Below are 19,760 nucleotides of genomic sequence, written 5' to 3'. Positions count from 1 at the left end.
AGAATCAGCATTGTTTTACCAAGATTCCCTGCATGAAACTAAGAATTGTTACACATTTGTTTCTGACAGGACCTCTAGTTCACACCAAACTAGGACGTTTAAGAGGTGCATTCATGACTGCGAAGGGCAAGGAAACTGTCATCAGTAGCTATTTTGGCGTACCGTTTGCAAAGCCTCCCGTGGGTCCGTTGAGACTAGCTCCACCACAACCTGCAGAGGCTTGGCAAGGAGTGAGAGATGCTACAAAACAGCCACCCATGTGAGAATAAAGCTAAACTAATAATAATAATAATAATAAAATCATCAGACCTGCTCATATGGGAAAAAATGACACTTTGTTCCTTTATCCCAGGTGTCTACAGGCAAGGGAGATTCTTTTGGAACTGTTAGCTAATATGTCTTTGAATGTGGAGGTTCCTGAAGTATCTGAGGACTGTCTTTATCTCAACATTTACACTCCTTCTAAACCTGGAGACAGCAGCAAATTACCTGTAAGTCTTTGTTCTGAATTTCATTGAGTTTTGCTCTATTATTATGCATAAGTATATATGCTGGTTAACGTTTTTTAAAACATGATGTGCAATAGGTTATGGTTTGGATTCATGGTGGAGGTTTTTCTGCAGGATCTGCTTCCATTTTTGACGGACTTGTTTTAGCTGCTTATCAAGATGTAGTCGTGGTCTTGATCCAGTATAGGCTTGGTCTGCTCGGGTTCTTCAGGTAAAACCATCTACAGTTTCTCAACATTTAAAGCTTTGTGTAAGGAACACAGCAAAATCTAAGCTATTCATCAAAAATACTGATTAAAACTTGTTCTGTTGCTTAAACTATGGGTAATCTTTGGTCTCATGGACTTTTAGGAAATAAAGACACACTTCAAACACTCTATAAGTGGTTTAATTTGTTCTCTGACATTGTTCAACAGTGTTTTTGTCTGAAATATTTTTTTCCATCACATCTCAAATGATGATTTGTGCTTAATGACAATCTGTCACTTACAAACCCAGCAGCTTTCTTTTAAAATGACTAGATTTTGGTCCCGAAAATTTACTGAACCGCTCTAAATGTGACCACACCATTAGGCATATAGAATAATTGTAGCCTCTTATATGGTTAATCTTCATTTAGCACGGGAGATGAACATGCTCCAGGAAACTATGGTCTTCTGGATCAGGTTGCAGCTCTTGAGTGGGTTCAGGAGAACATCCACAGCTTCGGTGGAGATCCTGGATCAGTGACCATCTTTGGAGAGTCTGCTGGAGGAGTCAGTGTCTCTTTACATGTAAGGATTCAAACACAAAGATTTGATCATGTAATGACTGCGAAATTATATTGATCCGGTTTAAAGATGGCTTTACATTTTTCTCCTCCACATCTTTAGGTTCTTTCTCCGTTATCCTCAAACCTGTTTCGTTATGCCATCGCAGAGAGCGGTACAGCAGCAATGGATGCTATCATGAGTCCCAACCCTCTACCAACAGCCCAAGTACATTTCCCAAATGCATTAAAATTTACAATTTACCATTTTATTACACTTTGACTTATAGTTTTTTAATTAAAATGTATTAACATATTTCTCTAGTATGTAGGAAATACATCTGGCTGTGATATTTCCAGCACAAAGAAGATTGTTGACTGTGTGATGCAGCTGACAGAAGAGGACATCTTTAAGATTGCTAGGGTTTGCATCACAACCATCCGCTCATCCATCCATCCTTACACATGAAATTCTATATTTAATAGAGTTTTATTAGTTGTATGCATCTTTAATGTCTTGTAGAAACACTTGTAAGATCATGCTGTGAAGTATTGCATTAATATAAATAACACAGATAATTTATGTGCTAAATTTGTGTGCATATAATACAGGAACAACTAATGTTTCGTTTCGGAGTGACCATCGATGGCCAGTTCCTTCCAAAACCTGTTGAAGAGCTTCTTAAATTCCACGGGTTTAACAAAGTGCCTCTGATCAATGGAGTTACTAATGACGATGGTGGCTATACACTACCTAATGTAATGGAAAAGCTTATTTTTACATGCTTTTGCTGTAAAATGTAAACATAAGTTTAAAGTCATTGATTACTAATGAAAAATGAAATCTTTGAATGAGACTAAAGTGACCATAATGTATACCAAAACTATTTTTCTGTAGATTCTTGGACTGTCAGGATGGATAGATGGAATGGATAGAGAGCAGATCATCCCATTTTTGCCTTTATTTAACCCTGATGTAAGACAGAACACAATTGATAGTTTATGCATCATTTATCATGATCAAATAATTTGATTTAAAACAAAGCAGTAGTATGTGTATATATAAAGTGCATGGTAGAACAGTTCAAACACCTAATAATTTCAAACAAGCTTAAAAATAAATTGTCAGTCTTATTGTATACTGCACAGAGCTTGGAATTTTAACCAATTGAATATCATTTTGTTTCATTTTATTTAGTTTAATTTTACCCTACTTTATTTAAGAAACTGCGGTGTCCCCCATGGTTTTGTTCTTGGACTTCTGCTGTTTTCTTTTTGTTTATTTTTTTTGTAATCAGGAAACACTAAGTACATTTTTCATTGCAGTAATGCAAAATGACCCACTTTATCTGTATGTCTATTACTTCTGATGATCAGTAAACAAAACTTACCAGTTACTTGTGGCACAATGAAAATCTCAGAAGTCTCAGGATATGACTATCTATTCTGATAAATCGTTTAGGGTAAATTGTATTATGTTGCTTCGAATGTTAATGTGAAATAAAAAAAATATTCTAATAATTATAATTTCATTCTTTTAGTTTCAGAATCAGGCGATTGCAGAGTTTGTTTTAAATGAGTATCTGGGCACATCCAGTGACAGGATCAAAATCAGAGAAGGTTTTCGAGAGATAATGGGAGACTTTTTTTTCAACATCCCAGCTCGCATAGTATCGAATTACCACAGAGGTGAGAGTTTATTCTATTTATGCGCCATTGTGCAATTATGAAAGTTTAATTATTATTATAATTTTTACTATTAATTATTTCTTTTTTCTCTTAATAGATGCTGGTGCACCAGTATACATGTATGAATTCCAGCATCCTCCCAGTCAACTTAAAAAGAACCGACCCAGTTTTGTTGGATGTGACCATGGAGATGAGGTTTTTTTTGTTCTGGGTTTCTGCTTTGGAAGACATGTAAAACTGCAAGGTTTGACTATTCATCTATTAAGGATGTGAAGGTTTAAAATATTAAACTGTAGTCTCAGTTTATATTGCAAGGATTTTACAGGAACTACCGTTGAAGCAATCAAACAATGGGTAATAGCAATCAGTCAACCTCTTTCTGCTTCGTTACTCAGATGAAGTCTCAGAGGAAGAGAATGAACTTTGTAAAACTGCCATGGCTTATTGGGGAAATTTTGCTCGCACTGGGTAAGTGATTACATCAGTGATAAAACAGTCCCTTCTAAGTTAGAAAAAAAAATACCATTCATCTTAGGCCAATATTTACTAACAGCTTGCACCAGCACAAACTGTTTTTTTGTGTGTTAAAATAGTAAGCTACTGTCAGGATTTACTAAAAGCACGCAGTGAAGAATTAGTGCTGAAAAGGAGTGGACACAGTTATTTTTGTGCCTGACCTTTTTGAATATGCATTTGTAGGAGTTTCCCTTTTAGACACAAAAATTGTAGGAGGAGAGTATTAAAATTATTTATGCAAAGAGATTTAATAATGTTAGCGCTTGTCGAATTACTGTTATTTGCACCATTAATTAACACCCGAAAAAAGCATGTCTTAAAGAAGGCGGTAACTGCACTGCTCTTGGTCATTATGCAAATGATCTGGCTGCATCTGTGTTCTTTAATGTGTACATTGTTACTAAATCACCCACAGAATTTCTATCGCAAAGTTGCCCTGTTTATTAAATCTGGCCCTTAAGGTCACTTAATTATCAGCATTTTGTAATAAATTAGGAATTATACCACTGATAATTCAAAATATCCCTTTAAATTGTTTTTCATTGATAACAACAACAACATAAATAAAAAATCCTTAAAATGACCTTTAGCCTAATTAATAACGTTATATTATATGTTAAACTGTATACTTTTATATATGGCATTGGTCTGGATATTTTGCAGTGCATATTTTACATGATCTACAGTAAGAGGGATTAATACTTATTGAAGTACAAAATATAATACAAAAGAATACAAAATTGAGTTATTCCCATATTGTTATTCTGTGACAACATATTTACATTATATGATAGATTTTTTTATGTTGTATAAATTATGGGATTTTTATTCAAAAAACACTAAGGTTCTATCTACACATTTGAATAGAATGCAAAAACTTTGAAGCTCAATATCTCAAAACTACTCGGAATGCAGATAGACGATATATACTACTTCTAGTGCCATTTTTTCAGTTTTAATGTCCATTTGTCATTGACGGCAGGTCTCCGAATGGTCCAGGCCTCACAAAGTGGCCTGAATATGGAGATGAGGCTGAATATCTCGGGATTGGATTGGAACAGAAACCTGGCAAAAACTTCAAGGGAAAACACTTCAATTTCATGACCCAAAAACTTCCACAGATAATAAAAGAGTGGAAGGAAGGCAAGTTAACCATTTCATTTTCATAACCATTGTAAAATTAAGAAGTGTTTAATACAGTTTTTTTTTTTTTTTGCGAAATGTTAATAAGTTAAATTGGATTTTTGATGTATATTATTGGTCTTTTTGATAGGACCTCTAGTGCAAACAAAATTAGGATCTCTGAGAGGTGCCTTCTTGACTGTGAAGGGCAAGGACACAGTTGTTAATAGTTATCTAGGTGTACCATTTGCCAAGCCCCCCGTGGGACCCCTGAGACTGGCTCGGCCCCAGCCTGCAGAGAAATGGGACGGAGTGAGAGATGCGACCAAACAGCCACCCTTGTGAGATGTCGCACAACCACATTTCAATTCAAACATCTTTAGTAAGACATTTCTAATGGTGCTGTGGTCTCTTTAGGTGCATCCAGGACAGGCAAGTTAGTGTCACTGAACTTAAGTTTCTCGGTATGGATGTGGAGATTCCCGAGGTCTCGGAGGACTGCTTGTATCTCAACATCTACACTCCAGTCAAACCTGGCCAAGACACCAAGCTACCAGTAAGTTGATCAACAACTTGGATGAATGTCCTCATAGAAAAATGTGTTGGAGAACGTTTCCTTGTGTTTTCTAGGTGATGGTTTGGATTCATGGTGGAGGACTTGCTCTTGGTTCAGCTTCAGTGTATGACGGCTCCGTTCTGTCAGCGTATCAGGATGTGGTTGTGGTGCTGATTCAGTACAGATTGGGTCTGCTGGGATTCTTAAGGTAGGGTATCTGTGGTTACCCTTGATCATACCATTTACCAAACCAGATAAATGTTGATAATAATAATTAGATTCAAGTTTGTTTCTTAAATGATTTATGCTGTGCATCTTAAAATCTGAAAACTGGTCATAATTCAATTCAAATCATTTTGGTACGATACATGATATTTTTGTTATGGCCGTTCAAACATAAAAGCCATGGAGTCTCTTCAATTTACATATTATTATTATTATTGAGATTTATTCAAATAAATAATTATAAAATAATTAAAAAAAAACACTAAATTATAATAAATAAATAAGAAAGCAAGATGCGAATCTAGCTGAATTCAGATAATAGCAGATTCTTACCTTGATTTTGTGGATTTTTAACATCTACAAGTAGGTAAAATTTGTATCCTGTGTAAGAATTTAGATTTCCAATTAAAAATTAAATTGGTTATTACAACCTAAATTGGTTAAATCGTAGATGACAGGAAGCGAAGTGGGAGAGAGAGAGAAAGTGTGATCGGGAAAGGTCCTTGAGTCAGGATTCGAACTCGGGACGCACGTAGCATTGCGTATTAGTAATTCAAATTAAATTATGTAATCAATATATTGAATATTCAACATCACATTAATATAGCAATACACATGCCAAAGCGAATGTGTTAACTTTAAATATTAATTAAATGTTCAGTGTTGTTATGTTAATACAAATTAAATAAAATTAAATAAAATTTGTTTTTGTGCGTAAGTATACGGGATTCACTGAAAATGTTTGGTTGAAATAGTTGTGGAGGGCCGAAATCGTAGACGATCGTTACGAGTAATTTAGCAAAACGTTATTTTCAGTTTTTGAATAAATTAAATTGATCAATTTTGTTTTTGGTGTTTCATTAAAAAAATCATTTTTGTGCATTACTTTTATGTTGTGAGTCAGTTTTTTTTTTTTGTTTAATTACGATTAAGATTAAGATTCCTTTTCTCTTTTTCGTAGCACGGGAGATGAACATGCTCCAGGAAACTATGGTCTTCTGGATCAGGTTGCAGCTCTTCAGTGGGTTCAGGAGAACATCCACAGCTTCGGTGGAGATCCTGGATCAGTGACCATCTTTGGAGAGTCTGCTGGAGGAATAAGTGTATCCACGCTGGTATGGGTCTTTATTAATAGCATAGTAACTCAACTTCATTACTTTTAAACAGAGCCGGCCGAGCCACTAAGCGACCCTTGCAATTGCAAAGGGCCCCGTAGCCAGCAGAGGGCCCCCTAGAGTCACTCTAAAAATAATTGTTTCCGCAAGTATTCTCGTAAACACAGTCGGGTATGTTTTAAGTGAACGTATACAGTGGCCTGCTGCTCAGAGAAATTCGCTGTACCGGCTAAATCTCTCTCTCTCTCTCTCTCTCTCTCTCTCTCTCTCTCTCCCTCTCTCTCTGTAAAATAGACGACGTTAAAGGGTGTGTGTTTCAAGATACGCAATGGAGTAGACCAAACTAAACAGGGAGGGAGGGCAAAACACTCATCGAAAACAAAACATATCGGCCACGGCCGCGCGATCGACTCATCCAGATGGCCAGTCCGCCCCTGAGCGCAACTGCCCGAGCGCTTTGGAAAGAAAGTGTGTGTGTGTGTGTGTGTGTGAACTCACTGGGCGTGTTGACACCATAGACAGTAAAAGAAATGGACACAGCGACCCCATTGGATACAATGGAGACAAGTGAAGTCGTTATCTCTTTATTCCTGGGACAACTTTGCCATCGGAAAGGGTGTGTCTGCCCCTGGCTGTCCACAGGCTGCGCTCCAGACTGACCACACATCGTGACAGGTTACATTTCTTAAATAAAAATTGAAAAAAGAAATTATCGCGGCCGAAAAAATTATCGAGCTCATTTTTTTAATAGTGCGATAAATTGATTTATCGACTATCACGACAGGCCTACTATTTACATCATTAAATTAAAGTTTACGGAAACTCGTTTTTCCTCGTCAATCATTCTCCATTCATAAACTTTATTCAAAAAGGGCGCGTCTCGTGCACGGTAAAACTCTCTCCAATATATCATACATTTACATTATAATGCTTGATCTCTAGATAAAAGGCTGTGGATTTGCATAAAATGACTTTATTTTGTGTATTTGTATTTTATGTTTGTTGCTGTTTTTAAACGACTCGCTACCGTCACAAGGACTATGAATCGGCATCAAACGCACAATAAATGGAATTTAAAACTGTGAAGAAACAAATGATCAATAAACTGTTGGACAGATATACATTAGGATTTGTGCGCTGGACATTTCTTCGCTTTGTGCCGTGAACTTTTAAATGCGCACTTGAGCAGCGCAGCGCTGCACACTGTGACTCCATGTTGCTTTGAGCACATCATTCTGCACAAATATGGATTTTAATTGTTCTATTGAAATATTACCTAATTCTTATTATTGTTAATCTTGTTTGTGGTGTTTTAGATGTTATTGCTAATTTTGTTTATTTGAAAAATTCAAACATTTAAATGTTCTATTTATTATTATATATAATATTTTATTTAAATGTTATTCTATTTGCTCGATTTCATTTAAATTATATATAGGCTGTTGTTTGTGCCTCTTAAACTCAGGTGTCAATTAAAAATGTTTCTTTGGAGGTCAGTGAAAATCACTTTATCAGTCTTCTTATTCAGCAAGTTCATCAGTGTGTGTTCGTTGCACTTCACTGCCATTCAGCTCAGTGGTATCATAATGTTCCTGTTAGACATCAAACATGGAACTCAACTCAAGAACTCAAGGTCTTTTATTGTCATTCTGTACATGTTGCCACATAAGAACAAAATACTTACTCAGGACCAGCAGCGTAAAAAAGATAATTAACATACAGCATACATAGAATAATTTAAACATAATTTAATAGACAAAAAAATGTAAAAATAACAGTAGATATAATATGTACAGTATAGTTATAAGGTAGTCATTGCTTTTCTTTAGGCCTTACTTAAAACGGTCAAAGGGGCCTCCAACCGAATTTTGCTTAGGGCCCCCAAAGGTCTAGGGCCGGCTCTGCTGTTAAATATTAGTTTCGAGTGATCAAGTCATTTCTGTGTCATTTGTGTCTTCAAGATTCTTTCACCATTGGCTTCTGGTCTGTTTCATCGTGCCATTCCAGAAAGTGGGACGGCCTTGTGGGACGGTTTAGTGATGGGAAATCCTTTACTGAGGGCTCAGGTATCATTTCATATTCTTCTTATATTTTCATCTTTTTTATTTGTATTAAGTGCAACTGTTTTTAACCACGTTCTCATGTTGATGCTCATGTCAGAACGCAGCCAAATTATGCAACTGTGACAGCAGCAGCTCATCGAAGATCGTCGACTGCATCATGCGCTGGTCCGAGGAGGAAGTTCTGCAATGCTCTAATCAGGTCTGAAATATTTCATAAAAGGAAGCCAATAATATTTCAGCACAAGTACTTATTACAAAGATAATAAACAATGTGTGATGCTTTGCATTACAGGTGTTTATTTGACTGCTTATGGTAAACTGCTTGTTGTATTCCTCCTTTAGAAAGAAGCATGTGCTAAATTAAATGTAAATGAGATATATTTTAAAGTATGAACTGAATGTTAAGTACATTTAAATGAAAATGTTGTATGAAAATGCAACTGGCATATTTAAGTGCCCTTTTATATCATTGATAGTATATTATCTGCAAGTATTTATTTTTTTAAATACACTTTTATGTGCACATTCAATGCAATTAAGCACACTTATTTTTCACAAGGTATGATGCTTCAATATAAAGCATGTATTATGTAGACATATAAAATAAGTGCTTTTAGAATATATCTACAATATAGCCTATATTTGCCGTGATTGATATTAATGGATTGAGGATTGTTTCCATTATGTTTCTAGTTTGCGATGATGCACTTCAGTCTCGCTCTGGATTCCTATTTCCTTCCCAAACCTGTAGAAGATATCGTTCAGAAGCAAGAGTTCAGTAAAGTTCCTCTCATCACTGGAATCACTGATGATGAGTTTGGCTTTTTTCTGCCTACAGTGAGTACAAATTATAGTTATTATTATATTTAATATCACACTCTAAACTTAGAATCAAAGATGTTGTTTTACTGTCATTAGACTTGTGCTGGTATTCGGTAATACGATATATTGCGGTGATTAATATGCACAATATTGTTATCGTGGGCACTTCTAAATACCGTGAATAAATATACATTACAAATTATTCAGAATTTGGAATGCATTTTAAGAATAGTATTCCCATCAGCTGCTTAAAATGCACAACATCGCTGTATGCTGCTTGAAAGAGCGCATGCGCTCTGATGTAAACAAGCACGCATGAGAAGCACATGGAGGAACACGTGAGAGACGTTACTCTGAGTGGCGCCGATACAGGATGGCTGCCTCCGTGACGTGCTCTGCAGTTGTTTTTGTGTTTTTGTTAGTTTGTCCTGTCTTTAGTTATATTCCTGCAATCAGTTTCACCAGGGACGAATTGCTGGATATTCGGCAACACACATCTCCCGATATTTCACCGGTTTTCGACTATTCTGATGTTTTGCTGGACATTCTTGTCGGCGGAGCGGCTGCCCTGATCACACGCTTCAAGAGGACGCGCAGGCGGGGAAAGCGAGCGGGAGCGCTCGTGAGACTCAGAAAACGCGGATTTCGAACGCCGTTGCCTAGCATCCATCTGGCAAATCTCCGCTCTCTACCCAACAAAACGGACGAACTGCTTCTGCTCTCTCGGACAAATAAAGATTTCTCCCACTCTGCTGCTCTGTGTTTCACGGAAACTTGGCTGAATGACACCATACCGGACAGCGCGCTCCATCTGCCGGACTTTCAGCTGTTTAGAGCGGATCGCGACGCAGAATCAACGGGGAAATCGCGCGGCGGCGGGACATGCTTTTACATCAATGAACGGTGGTGTACAGATGTAACTGTGTTAAAGAAGACGTGCTGCTCAAATCTCGAAACGCTCTTCATTAACTGCAAGCCGTTCTATTCGCCGCGGGAGTTTCATTCGTTCATTCTGGTTAGTGTTTACATCCCTCCTCAAGCGCACGTGAGCTCAGCTTTACAGAAACTCGCTGAGCAGATCACAGAGACAGAACAACAACACCCAGACTCTGTTTTAATCATTCTTGGGGACTTTAATAAAGCCAATCTCTCCCGTGAACTGCCAAAATACAGACAGCATGTTACTTGTCCCACAAGAGACAGTAATATATTGGATCACTGTTACACAACAATAAAGGATGCATTTCACTCTGTTCCACGAGCAGCTTTGGGACGTTCTGATCACCTTCTGGTTCATCTTATACCGACCTACAGGCAGAAACTAAAATCAGCTAAACCTGTATTAAGGACTGTAAAAAGATGGACTAATGAAGCAGAGCAGGATTTACAATCTTGTTTTGACCTCACTGATTGGAGTGTTTTTGAAGCTGCTGCCACCGATCTGGACGAACTCACAGAGACCGTAACATCATATATCAGTTTCTGTGAGGATATGTGTATTCCTACCAAGACTCAACTAAATTACAACAATGACAAACCGTGGTTCACTGCAAAACTCAGACAGCTCCGTCAGGCCAAAGAAGATGCTTACGTGAAAGGGGACAATGTCTTGTATAAACAGGCTAAATACACACTGGAAAAGGAGATCAAAGTGGCAAAGAGGAATTATTCTGAAAAAATAAGGACTCAGTTCACTTCGAACGACTCAGCATCAGTGTGGAAAAGCCTAAAGAAGATCACCAATTACAAGACACCACCCCCCAGCACTGTGGAAAATCAACGACTGGCAGACGATCTGAACGAGTTTTACTGCAGGTTTGAAAGAACACCCATCACCTGCCCTGAACACCTCTCCACACAACCGTTCACACCAATAACAACTCCTGCAACCAACCCTGAATGCCTCTCCAAACAAACGTTCACACCATTCACAGCTCCTGCAACCAACCCTGAATGCCTCTCCACACAACCATTCACACCATTAACAGCTCCTGCAACCCACCCTGAACACCTCTCCAATCAAGCGCTCTCACCATTCACACCTCCTGCATCCCCCCTCTCCCCCACACCTGCAATACAGATCAGCGAGGATGCGGTGCGCCAGGTCTTCAGGAAGCAGAAAAGGAAAAAAGCACCAGGCCCAGATTGTGTTACACCAGCCTGTCTGAAATCCTGTGCTGACCAGCTGGCCCCCATCTTCACAAAGATCTTCAACAGATCGCTGGAGCTGTGCGAAGTCCCTTCATGCTTCAAACGCTCCACCATCATCCCCATCCCAAAGAAATCCAAAATTACAGGACTAAATGACTACAGGCCTGTGGCTCTAACGTCTGTGGTCATGAAGTCATTTGAAAAACTGGTGCTGGCCCACCTGAAGGACATCACTGGACCCTTGCTGGATCCTCTTCAGTTTGCCTACAGAGCAAACAGGTCTGTGGACGATGCAGTAAACATTGGACTGCATTATGTTCTGCAACACCTAGACAGACCGGGAACCTATGTGAGGATCCTGTTTGTGGACTTCAGCTCTGCCTTCAACACGATCATCCCAAACCTCCTCCTGCCCAAACTAACTCAGCTCTCCGTGCCCACCTCCGTCTGTCAGTGGATCAACAGCTTCCTGACAGACAGGCAGCAGCTAGTGATGCTGGGAAAATACACATCCAGCACCCGTACAATCAGCACCGGAGCTCCCCAGGGCTGTGTTCTCTCCCCACTGCTCTTCTCCCTGTACACTAATGATTGAACATCTAAGGACCCCTCTGTCAAGCTCCTGAAGTTTGCATATGACACCACACTCATCGGCCTCATTCAGGACGGTGACGAGTCTGCTTACAGACAGGAGGTTAAAGAGCTGGCTGTCTGGTGCAGTCTCAACAACCTGGAGCTTAACACGCTCAAAACAGTGGAGATGATCGTGGACTTCAGGAGAAACCCCCCTGCACTCCCCCCACTCACCATCATGAACAGCACTGTGACTGCAGTGGAGTCATTCAGGTTCCTGGGCACCACTATCTCTCAGGACCTGAAGTGGGACATTCACATTGACTCCATTGTGAAAAAGGCCCAGCAGAGGTTGTACTTCCTTCGCCAGCTGAGGAAGTTTAACCTGCCACAGGATCTGCTGAAACAGTTCTACTCCACCATCATCGAATCCATCCTCTGCACTTCAGTAACTGTCTGGTTCAGCTCAGCTTCTAAATCGGACCTCAGAAGACTACAGAGGGTAGTCCGGACTGCTGAGCGAATCATCAGTACAACCCTCCCATCTATTCAAGAACTGTACTTATCCAGAGTGAGCAAAAGGGCTGTTAAAATCACTCTGGACCCCTCACATCCAGCACACTCCCTCTTTGAACTGTTGCCATCTGGTCGACGCTACAGAGCACTGAGCACCAGAACGACCAGACACAGGAACAGTTTCTTCCCTCAGGCAATCCATCTTATGAACAGCTGATAATAACTGTGGGACACACTACACTATTTATATTTATATACACTACACTTTTTATCCAACACACATACTTAGCGTACACGTAAATCTTTTGCACATAATATACATGTACATACATGGAACACACTATACTACTTATATTTATATTTATATACACATACACTTATTTATCCAAACACACATACTTAGCGTACAGTTACAATTTTTCCACATAATATACATGTACATACATAAATGCTCTTTTTAATATACCTGCCATACATTGTCAATTTGTATATTGTCAATCCTTACCCACCTATTTGTATTTTTTATTCCTTATTGTGTTTTTTGTTCTGTTGCTGTTATGTTGCACTGCGGAGCTCTGTCACGAAAACAAATTCCTCGTATGTGTGAACATACCTGGCAATAAAGCTCATTCTGATTCTGATTCTGATTCTGATTCTGAGACGCGCTGAATGAAAGCATTCACTCTCTGACAGCAGATGGCGCTAAATGCAGCCCTTACCCTGTAAACATAAAAATAATCTTAAATAACCATTCAGATTTGTGTTTTCCCTATGGTGTTTATTACAGAGCCAACTACTGAAATATTTAGACTTAATAGGCTATTTATCTTCAAACATTCATTTATTATTTTTTTATCTGGACTACAAATGCCCTAGATATTGTTTGAAAGTGTTTTGATCTTTTATTGTTCATTCACACTTTACATTATGGCTTCATTAGTTAACATAAACTGCCAATGACAAAATTATTCTGAACATTCATTAATCTTAGGTATTCCAATATTTAATAACACATTGTTAAAATTGAAATTTGCAACTGTGTTATTTAATGAGCTAACATGAACTAAGACTTGTATTTTTTAACAAAGATTAATAACTTCTATAGTAAATGTAGCTATTGCTCATTGTTTAGCTGTGCATTTATTGAATGAGAACTATGTGATGTCCGATCTGATTACACTATATTTTATGTATTGCACTGTATTCTATGTAAAATTATTTTCTATTTTTAAATTCATTTCAAGTCAATTTTTAAATCATTTTCATTTTCAAGTTCTTAAATTGCTTGTTTTTATTTTTGTGATTATTTTTCTTCATTACTTTTTTTTTACTTTCTTTTATGTAAAGCACTTTGAATTACCATTGTGTAAGAAATGTGCTATATAAATAAACTTGCCTTGTCTAGCCTTGAATGTTAATGCATTAACTAAGGTTAACTAATGAGGTCTTATTGTAAAGTGATACCTATTGGTCTTTTCAGTTCTTTTGCACTTTAATGTGTAAAACATTTAACTTTTTTATTTTTTTTTGTATTGCTTTATTGTTTTAAATGTTTAGTTATTTTTGTTATAAGAAAAAAAGTTATTTAACCTGTTATACTGTATTATGACCACTTTTTTAAGACAAAATTTCAATACCGTGATAATACCATATACCGTGATAAAAGCTTTATCAATTAACCGCAACAGGAACATTTGATACCGACACATCCTTAACTGTCATTGACACATTTACAGCATTTTCACATATTTGGTTTAATATTTTGATGCTTATGTTATTTCTCCATAGTATTTTGCGGGTAAAGGATGGATTGATGGGATGAATAAAGAGCAAGTCATAAAGGGCCTGACCCTCACGTATCCTGATGTAAGTCACAACTCAACATTAGCTTACATGTGCTTTTCTTTGAATCCTGTGTGCTTTGACTGAAACTCCCATCAGCCCAGGGATCGATGGATCGTTGATCTGGTGGCGAACGAGTACCTGGGCGACACAAGAGATCCCATTCAAATCCGAGACATTTACAGAGAGATGATGGGAGACATGATGTTCAACATCCCTGCCCTCCAACTGGCAAAATACCACAGCGGTGAGACGCAGCCAGTTATTCATATTGGTCCATTGCAACCGTTTGGACAGAAGGGTTTAAAAATAACTTTTAATTCTGATTATATTAACGTCTATTAAATTTAAATTTTAGCCTAAAATTATATATATACTTCAGGTCAAACGTTTGGAATAATTACTAAAATTCTCTTAAATGCTCACCAAGGTAAAATGCAGTTATAATATTAATATTGTTAAATACTATTACAATTTGAAAGGAACTGTTTTCTTTTTTCATATAATTTAAAATTCAAATTTTTCTGCGATGCAAAGCTGATTTTGTTTTTTAAGCATCATTCAGTATCACATGATCCTTCAGAAATCATTCTAATATTTTAATTTGCGGCTCAAAAAACATTTATTACTATGAGTAGTAGTAGTACTATTAACACCTAAAACAGTTGTACCGCTTCATAATTTTGTGGAATCTGGAAAGAAAGAGTTATGATAAATAAATATCACTTTCATTCAACATTAAAGGATGCTCCAAAATGAAAACCCCCATGTCGTTCCAAACCCATAAAAGCTTCATTTGTCTTCAGAAAACAACTTAAGATATTTTGGATGAAAACCGGGAGCTTTGTGACTGTCCCATAGACTGCCAAATAAATGACAGTGTCAAGGTCCAGAAAAGGTGCAATCTGCCATCAAACGTGCAATCTGGGTTAAATGAAGCGACAGGAACACTTTGTAAGCAAAGAAAATAAAAATAACAACTTTATTCGATAATTCCTTTGTCATCAGTCTCTTCAGTGTCTCTCTATATCACTGTATGCTGTGTGTGCTCTTCTGTGTCCTCCGCGCCACAACGATGCAATGTTTTATTTCAAATCAAAGCTAAATACACATAGAAACAGCGCATCCTTGTGGTGCGGAGGACACAGAAGAGCATACGGTGATATGGAGAGACACAGAAGAGACCGTTGAAAAAGGAATTATTGAATAGTTTTTTTTTTTTTGCTTACAAAAAGGGTTCCCATCGCGTCATATAACCCAGATTGGATGTCTGATGGCAGATGGAGTATTCTGACAACAACCTTTTATACCTTTTCTGGACACTGACACTGTTATTTACTTGTCAGTCTATGGGACAGTCACAAGCCTCCCAGTTTTCATCCAATATATCTTAAATTGTGTTCCGAAGACGAACTGAGCTTTTACAATTGATTAATGACAAAACGTTAATTTTGGGGTGAAGTAACCCTTTAAAATGACAAAAAGTGACTGTAAATACATTATGTAATGTGATAAAATATTTCAACTTCAAATAAATGCTTTTTTTTCAACTTTCATCAAAGATTCTGAAAATGTATCATAATTTCCACCAAATTATTAAGCAGCAAAAACGGTTTTAAACCTTGATAATACAAATAATAATTGAGAACCAATAATAATTAAACGGCATGAGCATATTAGACTGATTTCTGAAGGATCATGTGACACTAAAGATTGGCGTAATAATAATGGAAATAAAGCTTTACAACACGGGAATAAATTACACCTTAAAATACATCAATACAGAAAATATTCAAAATGTTGAATTATGAAAAAATGCGATATATTGATATTAGAAAGAAAAAAAACATCTGCTTTTTTTACATGATCGCTTTGCTCTTCAAAATCACAGTGAAATAATCTTGGAGTTAAAGGCATAGTTCATCCAAGAAAATAAAAACGGTCCTAATTTACTCACTCTCGTGTGACAACAGTTGATGGTAGCCATTGACTTCCATAGTATTTATTTTTCAGTCAGTGGCTACCAGAAACTGCTTGATTACTAACATTCTTCAAAATAGCTTCATTGTGTTCAACAGAAACTCATACAGGTTTGAGTATGAGCAGATAATGACTTTTTTTTGTTTGTTTTTTCATTTTTGGGTGAACTATCCCTTTAAATCCTATCATTGCTGTGGCTTTAGCTTCAGGAGCGCCGGTTTACCTGTACGAGTTCCAGCATCCTCCCAGTATGATCCAGAAGAACAGGCCCAGCTTTGTTGGTGTTGACCACGAAGATGAACTGTTCTTCATCCAGGGCACCTGCTTCGCTCAAGCCAACCTCAGAGCAACCGGTAAAACTCGTCATCACAAACACATCCTTCTCTGAACTTCTCTGAAAGGGTTTCAAATAACCACTGAATCATCATTCAATGGTTCAATCTTTCAGCTCCTTTCACAAAGGAAGAGGAAGAGCTGTGCAGGACTGTGATGGGATACTGGGGGAACTTTGCACACACCGGGTAAAATATCAGTCTTCTTGTTTTTCGTAGAAGAACAAAGTATATATTTGCTGCACTTTAATACTAGGGATGGGCGTTTTCCACAAATATCACATTCGAATATTTGAGCTCACAAAAACGAATATTCGAATATTCGTTTATTTAAATTAAGTTTAATGAGTCAGACGTTATTTTTCAGCAACATTTGTTTTCGTCATTTTGAACAAGCTTACAATAAGCTTGAACATTAAACATCGTGTTTTGTAGCTGAAAACCTTTAACAATGCGTGCAAACAAACAAAAGTACAGATTAAAAGCAAAAAAAAAAAAAGTGAACAAAGAAAAAACGTAAAGCAGCTTGCAGCAATTAGGCTATTGTACAGAATGTAGTAGCTTACACTTAACTTTTAAACTGTCAGCAAATCTTTTTTGCTTTTTTTCTAATGTTTCAAATGTTCTTGTTAAGAAATACGGGCATGTAAACATGATTGGGGGAAAGTCGGCTCCTTAGTCTGTTAACACTAAGGCCGGCCGTGGAGAAAACACGCTCTGACGGCACAGACGTTGTCGGGACTCACAAATAACGGTGTGCTAAGCGAATAAGTTTTGTGAAGCGCTTCGTGTTCTCGTTTCACCACTGAATGGGATCCTCATCTGGTGGAATACATGGCTCCAGCAAGAACTGTTCCCACTCGTCTCGGCTGGATTCTGTGTAATCATCGCTGGAGAACTGGCTCAGCCTTTTCTGACGAGTGGGCATTGCATCTTCTTCATCGTGGCGACTGCATCCGCACCACTCGCATCAAGGAAAATGTTCTTTTTTTTTCTTACTTCTCTCATGTTTTCATCGAGAAACCTGAGATGTTTGTGCCGAGGGTCTAGGGCAGACGCGAGAAGAGGAGTTTTCACTGCATTCTCCAAGTTAGCAGTGTTTATTCGTTGCTTGAGAGATGCTGCAACAATGTTCTTGGATCACTTTCTGTGATTCTCCACGGCATATTTGAAGTACTAGAAGACCGCAGTTCTTTTAGGGGGCGTTCACATATCGCGTCTTTTGCGCGCTCAAGTTCGTTATTTCCAATGTAGGCGCGCGGTATGCGCGCTCATAATGGAAGCGACGCGGTCGCGATGCGCACGCGGTGCGACGCGGTCCCGTTTTTTCCAGGCGCGTCCGAACAGCATCGAGTTAAAAACATCTCAACTTTCAGAATGCCGCAAGCGCGCCGCAGGTCATGTGACAAGAACTAAACATTCAGCTTCATCCTTTCCCTTAACAACGTTGAAAGCTCAGCCAAGATGAAGGAACAGCTGATCATAGCTGTATATGGATTGCCATTGTGAAATAAATTTACTGAAAGCGATTTTTTGTGCCGCAAATCCATTTATCCTTTGCTGAAATTCCCGCGTCTTCATGGAGAGAACGCGTCGCCTCAGGAGCGCTTCTGCCCGAGCGCTTTGGAAAGAAGGAGAAAGCAGAGCGCATAGCCTTTTCCACGCCTTATTAGGCGCCATATGTGAATGGCCCCTTAATCATTCATTAATTATTTTTTGCTTGCATACACCTTCAAATATGCCGTGGAGAATCACAGAAAGTGACCAAATTAGGTTTTATTGTGAACTTTTTTTTTTTTTTTTTTTTTTTTTTTTTTTGCGAAATTCGAATATCATTTTTATTTATCGAATAATTAGAGCAGAACGAATATTCGAATGTTCGACTATCCGTGCACATCCCTATTTAATACAGCTGTTTTTGGATCGGCAGGTCTCCGAATGGTCCGGGTCTGACACACTGGCCTGAATATAAGGATGAGGCTGAGTATCTCGGCATTGGACTGGAACAGAAAACTGGGAAGAACCTGAAAGAGAAACACTACACATTCATGACCAAGACACTTCCAGATCTCATACGCCAAGGCCGAGAGAAAACAGAGCACTTAGAACTGTAAAAAAAAACAAAAAAAACAAATGGTGTTCATTAGAAATGAACTTGAATGTGTGGATAACACAGATAAAAAATTAAGAACTGGGATTCATCATAAGCATTAAAATACCTAACCTGGTGTATTTTGGAGCTGAAGCTCAAATTTGATAAACAAATGTACAAATAAATGATGTGACATACATTGAACTAACTTGTACTGATCTGTTTTGCACTTAAAAATAAAAGTCGGACAACATTCAAGTTTTTCCTCCATTTTATTGAGAACAAACGAAGGCTAAAGCTGCAAACCTCCCTGAATTTGAATGCAACGTGTGCAAACTAGTCATGAATTTGTGCTTTGACATTTTCTAACTGGCAAATTTACACGAATGACAATAATTCAACTATTGACAATATTCTGATTGAGGAATTACCATAGAAATGTTTATTTATTTATTTTTTTCAAACAGCAGATTAACGTCAAATATAAAGACCTGTATTGGATGCTTGACTCGATATTGGAGCGGTTTTGCTACACATAAAATAATCACACTTACTGAGAACTCATGTTTCACTTCCAATACAAGTACAAAATTAAAAAGAAGGAAATTACAAATGTACAACACAAGTGTATAAATTACAGTTTTAGCCACAGTGCTTTGCTAAATTATAATTATAGATAAATAATGGAGAGAAACTCAGATTGAAGTCGACCTAGTCCTGTAAATCAATGAACCATGGCGATGAAAAATGGGGCAAACTTGATTTAATTCATTGGGAAGTGAGAAACTGAAGTCAGCAGGGTAGACTTTGAGTTATTAGTTTCACAAATGCTTTGAAATATGATTCGAATAGTTCTGAGCCAATATAAACTGCTGAAATGACATCTTATTGGCAGAGATGTATAGTAAC

At 37.7% G+C, this 19,760-nt stretch overlaps 1 protein-coding gene across 1 annotated transcript in view; it reads left to right on the top strand.

Moving 5' to 3' along the window:
* The window catches only part of LOC132124552 (uncharacterized), a 37,307-nt gene extending 18,029 nt beyond the window's left edge, over positions 1 to 19,278 (top strand). Inside the window, exons 14-37 of the mRNA XM_059535612.1 lie at positions 70 to 259; positions 353 to 491; positions 587 to 720; positions 1,129 to 1,282; positions 1,382 to 1,486; positions 1,583 to 1,681; positions 1,870 to 2,016; positions 2,156 to 2,233; positions 2,799 to 2,946; positions 3,044 to 3,190; positions 3,342 to 3,414; positions 4,445 to 4,605; positions 4,736 to 4,925; positions 5,002 to 5,140; positions 5,215 to 5,348; positions 6,327 to 6,480; positions 8,442 to 8,546; positions 8,641 to 8,742; positions 9,237 to 9,380; positions 14,394 to 14,471; positions 14,547 to 14,694; positions 16,631 to 16,780; positions 16,876 to 16,948; positions 18,690 to 19,278. Coding sequence (XP_059391595.1) covers positions 70 to 259; positions 353 to 491; positions 587 to 720; positions 1,129 to 1,282; positions 1,382 to 1,486; positions 1,583 to 1,681; positions 1,870 to 2,016; positions 2,156 to 2,233; positions 2,799 to 2,946; positions 3,044 to 3,190; positions 3,342 to 3,414; positions 4,445 to 4,605; positions 4,736 to 4,925; positions 5,002 to 5,140; positions 5,215 to 5,348; positions 6,327 to 6,480; positions 8,442 to 8,546; positions 8,641 to 8,742; positions 9,237 to 9,380; positions 14,394 to 14,471; positions 14,547 to 14,694; positions 16,631 to 16,780; positions 16,876 to 16,948; positions 18,690 to 18,873 — 3,176 coding nt within the window. The 3' untranslated portion in view covers positions 18,874 to 19,278. The remainder of the gene's footprint in view (positions 1 to 69; positions 260 to 352; positions 492 to 586; positions 721 to 1,128; positions 1,283 to 1,381; positions 1,487 to 1,582; positions 1,682 to 1,869; positions 2,017 to 2,155; positions 2,234 to 2,798; positions 2,947 to 3,043; positions 3,191 to 3,341; positions 3,415 to 4,444; positions 4,606 to 4,735; positions 4,926 to 5,001; positions 5,141 to 5,214; positions 5,349 to 6,326; positions 6,481 to 8,441; positions 8,547 to 8,640; positions 8,743 to 9,236; positions 9,381 to 14,393; positions 14,472 to 14,546; positions 14,695 to 16,630; positions 16,781 to 16,875; positions 16,949 to 18,689) is intronic.
* The last annotated feature ends 482 nt before the right edge of the window (positions 19,279 to 19,760 follow it).

This window comes from Carassius carassius, chromosome 43, assembly GCF_963082965.1.
Source record: "Carassius carassius chromosome 43, fCarCar2.1, whole genome shotgun sequence".
In the NCBI taxonomy this organism is placed as follows: domain Eukaryota; kingdom Metazoa; phylum Chordata; class Actinopteri; order Cypriniformes; family Cyprinidae; genus Carassius; species Carassius carassius.
The sequence above is the reverse complement of the archived record's forward strand: the minus strand, read 5'-3'. Positions and strand labels throughout refer to the sequence as shown.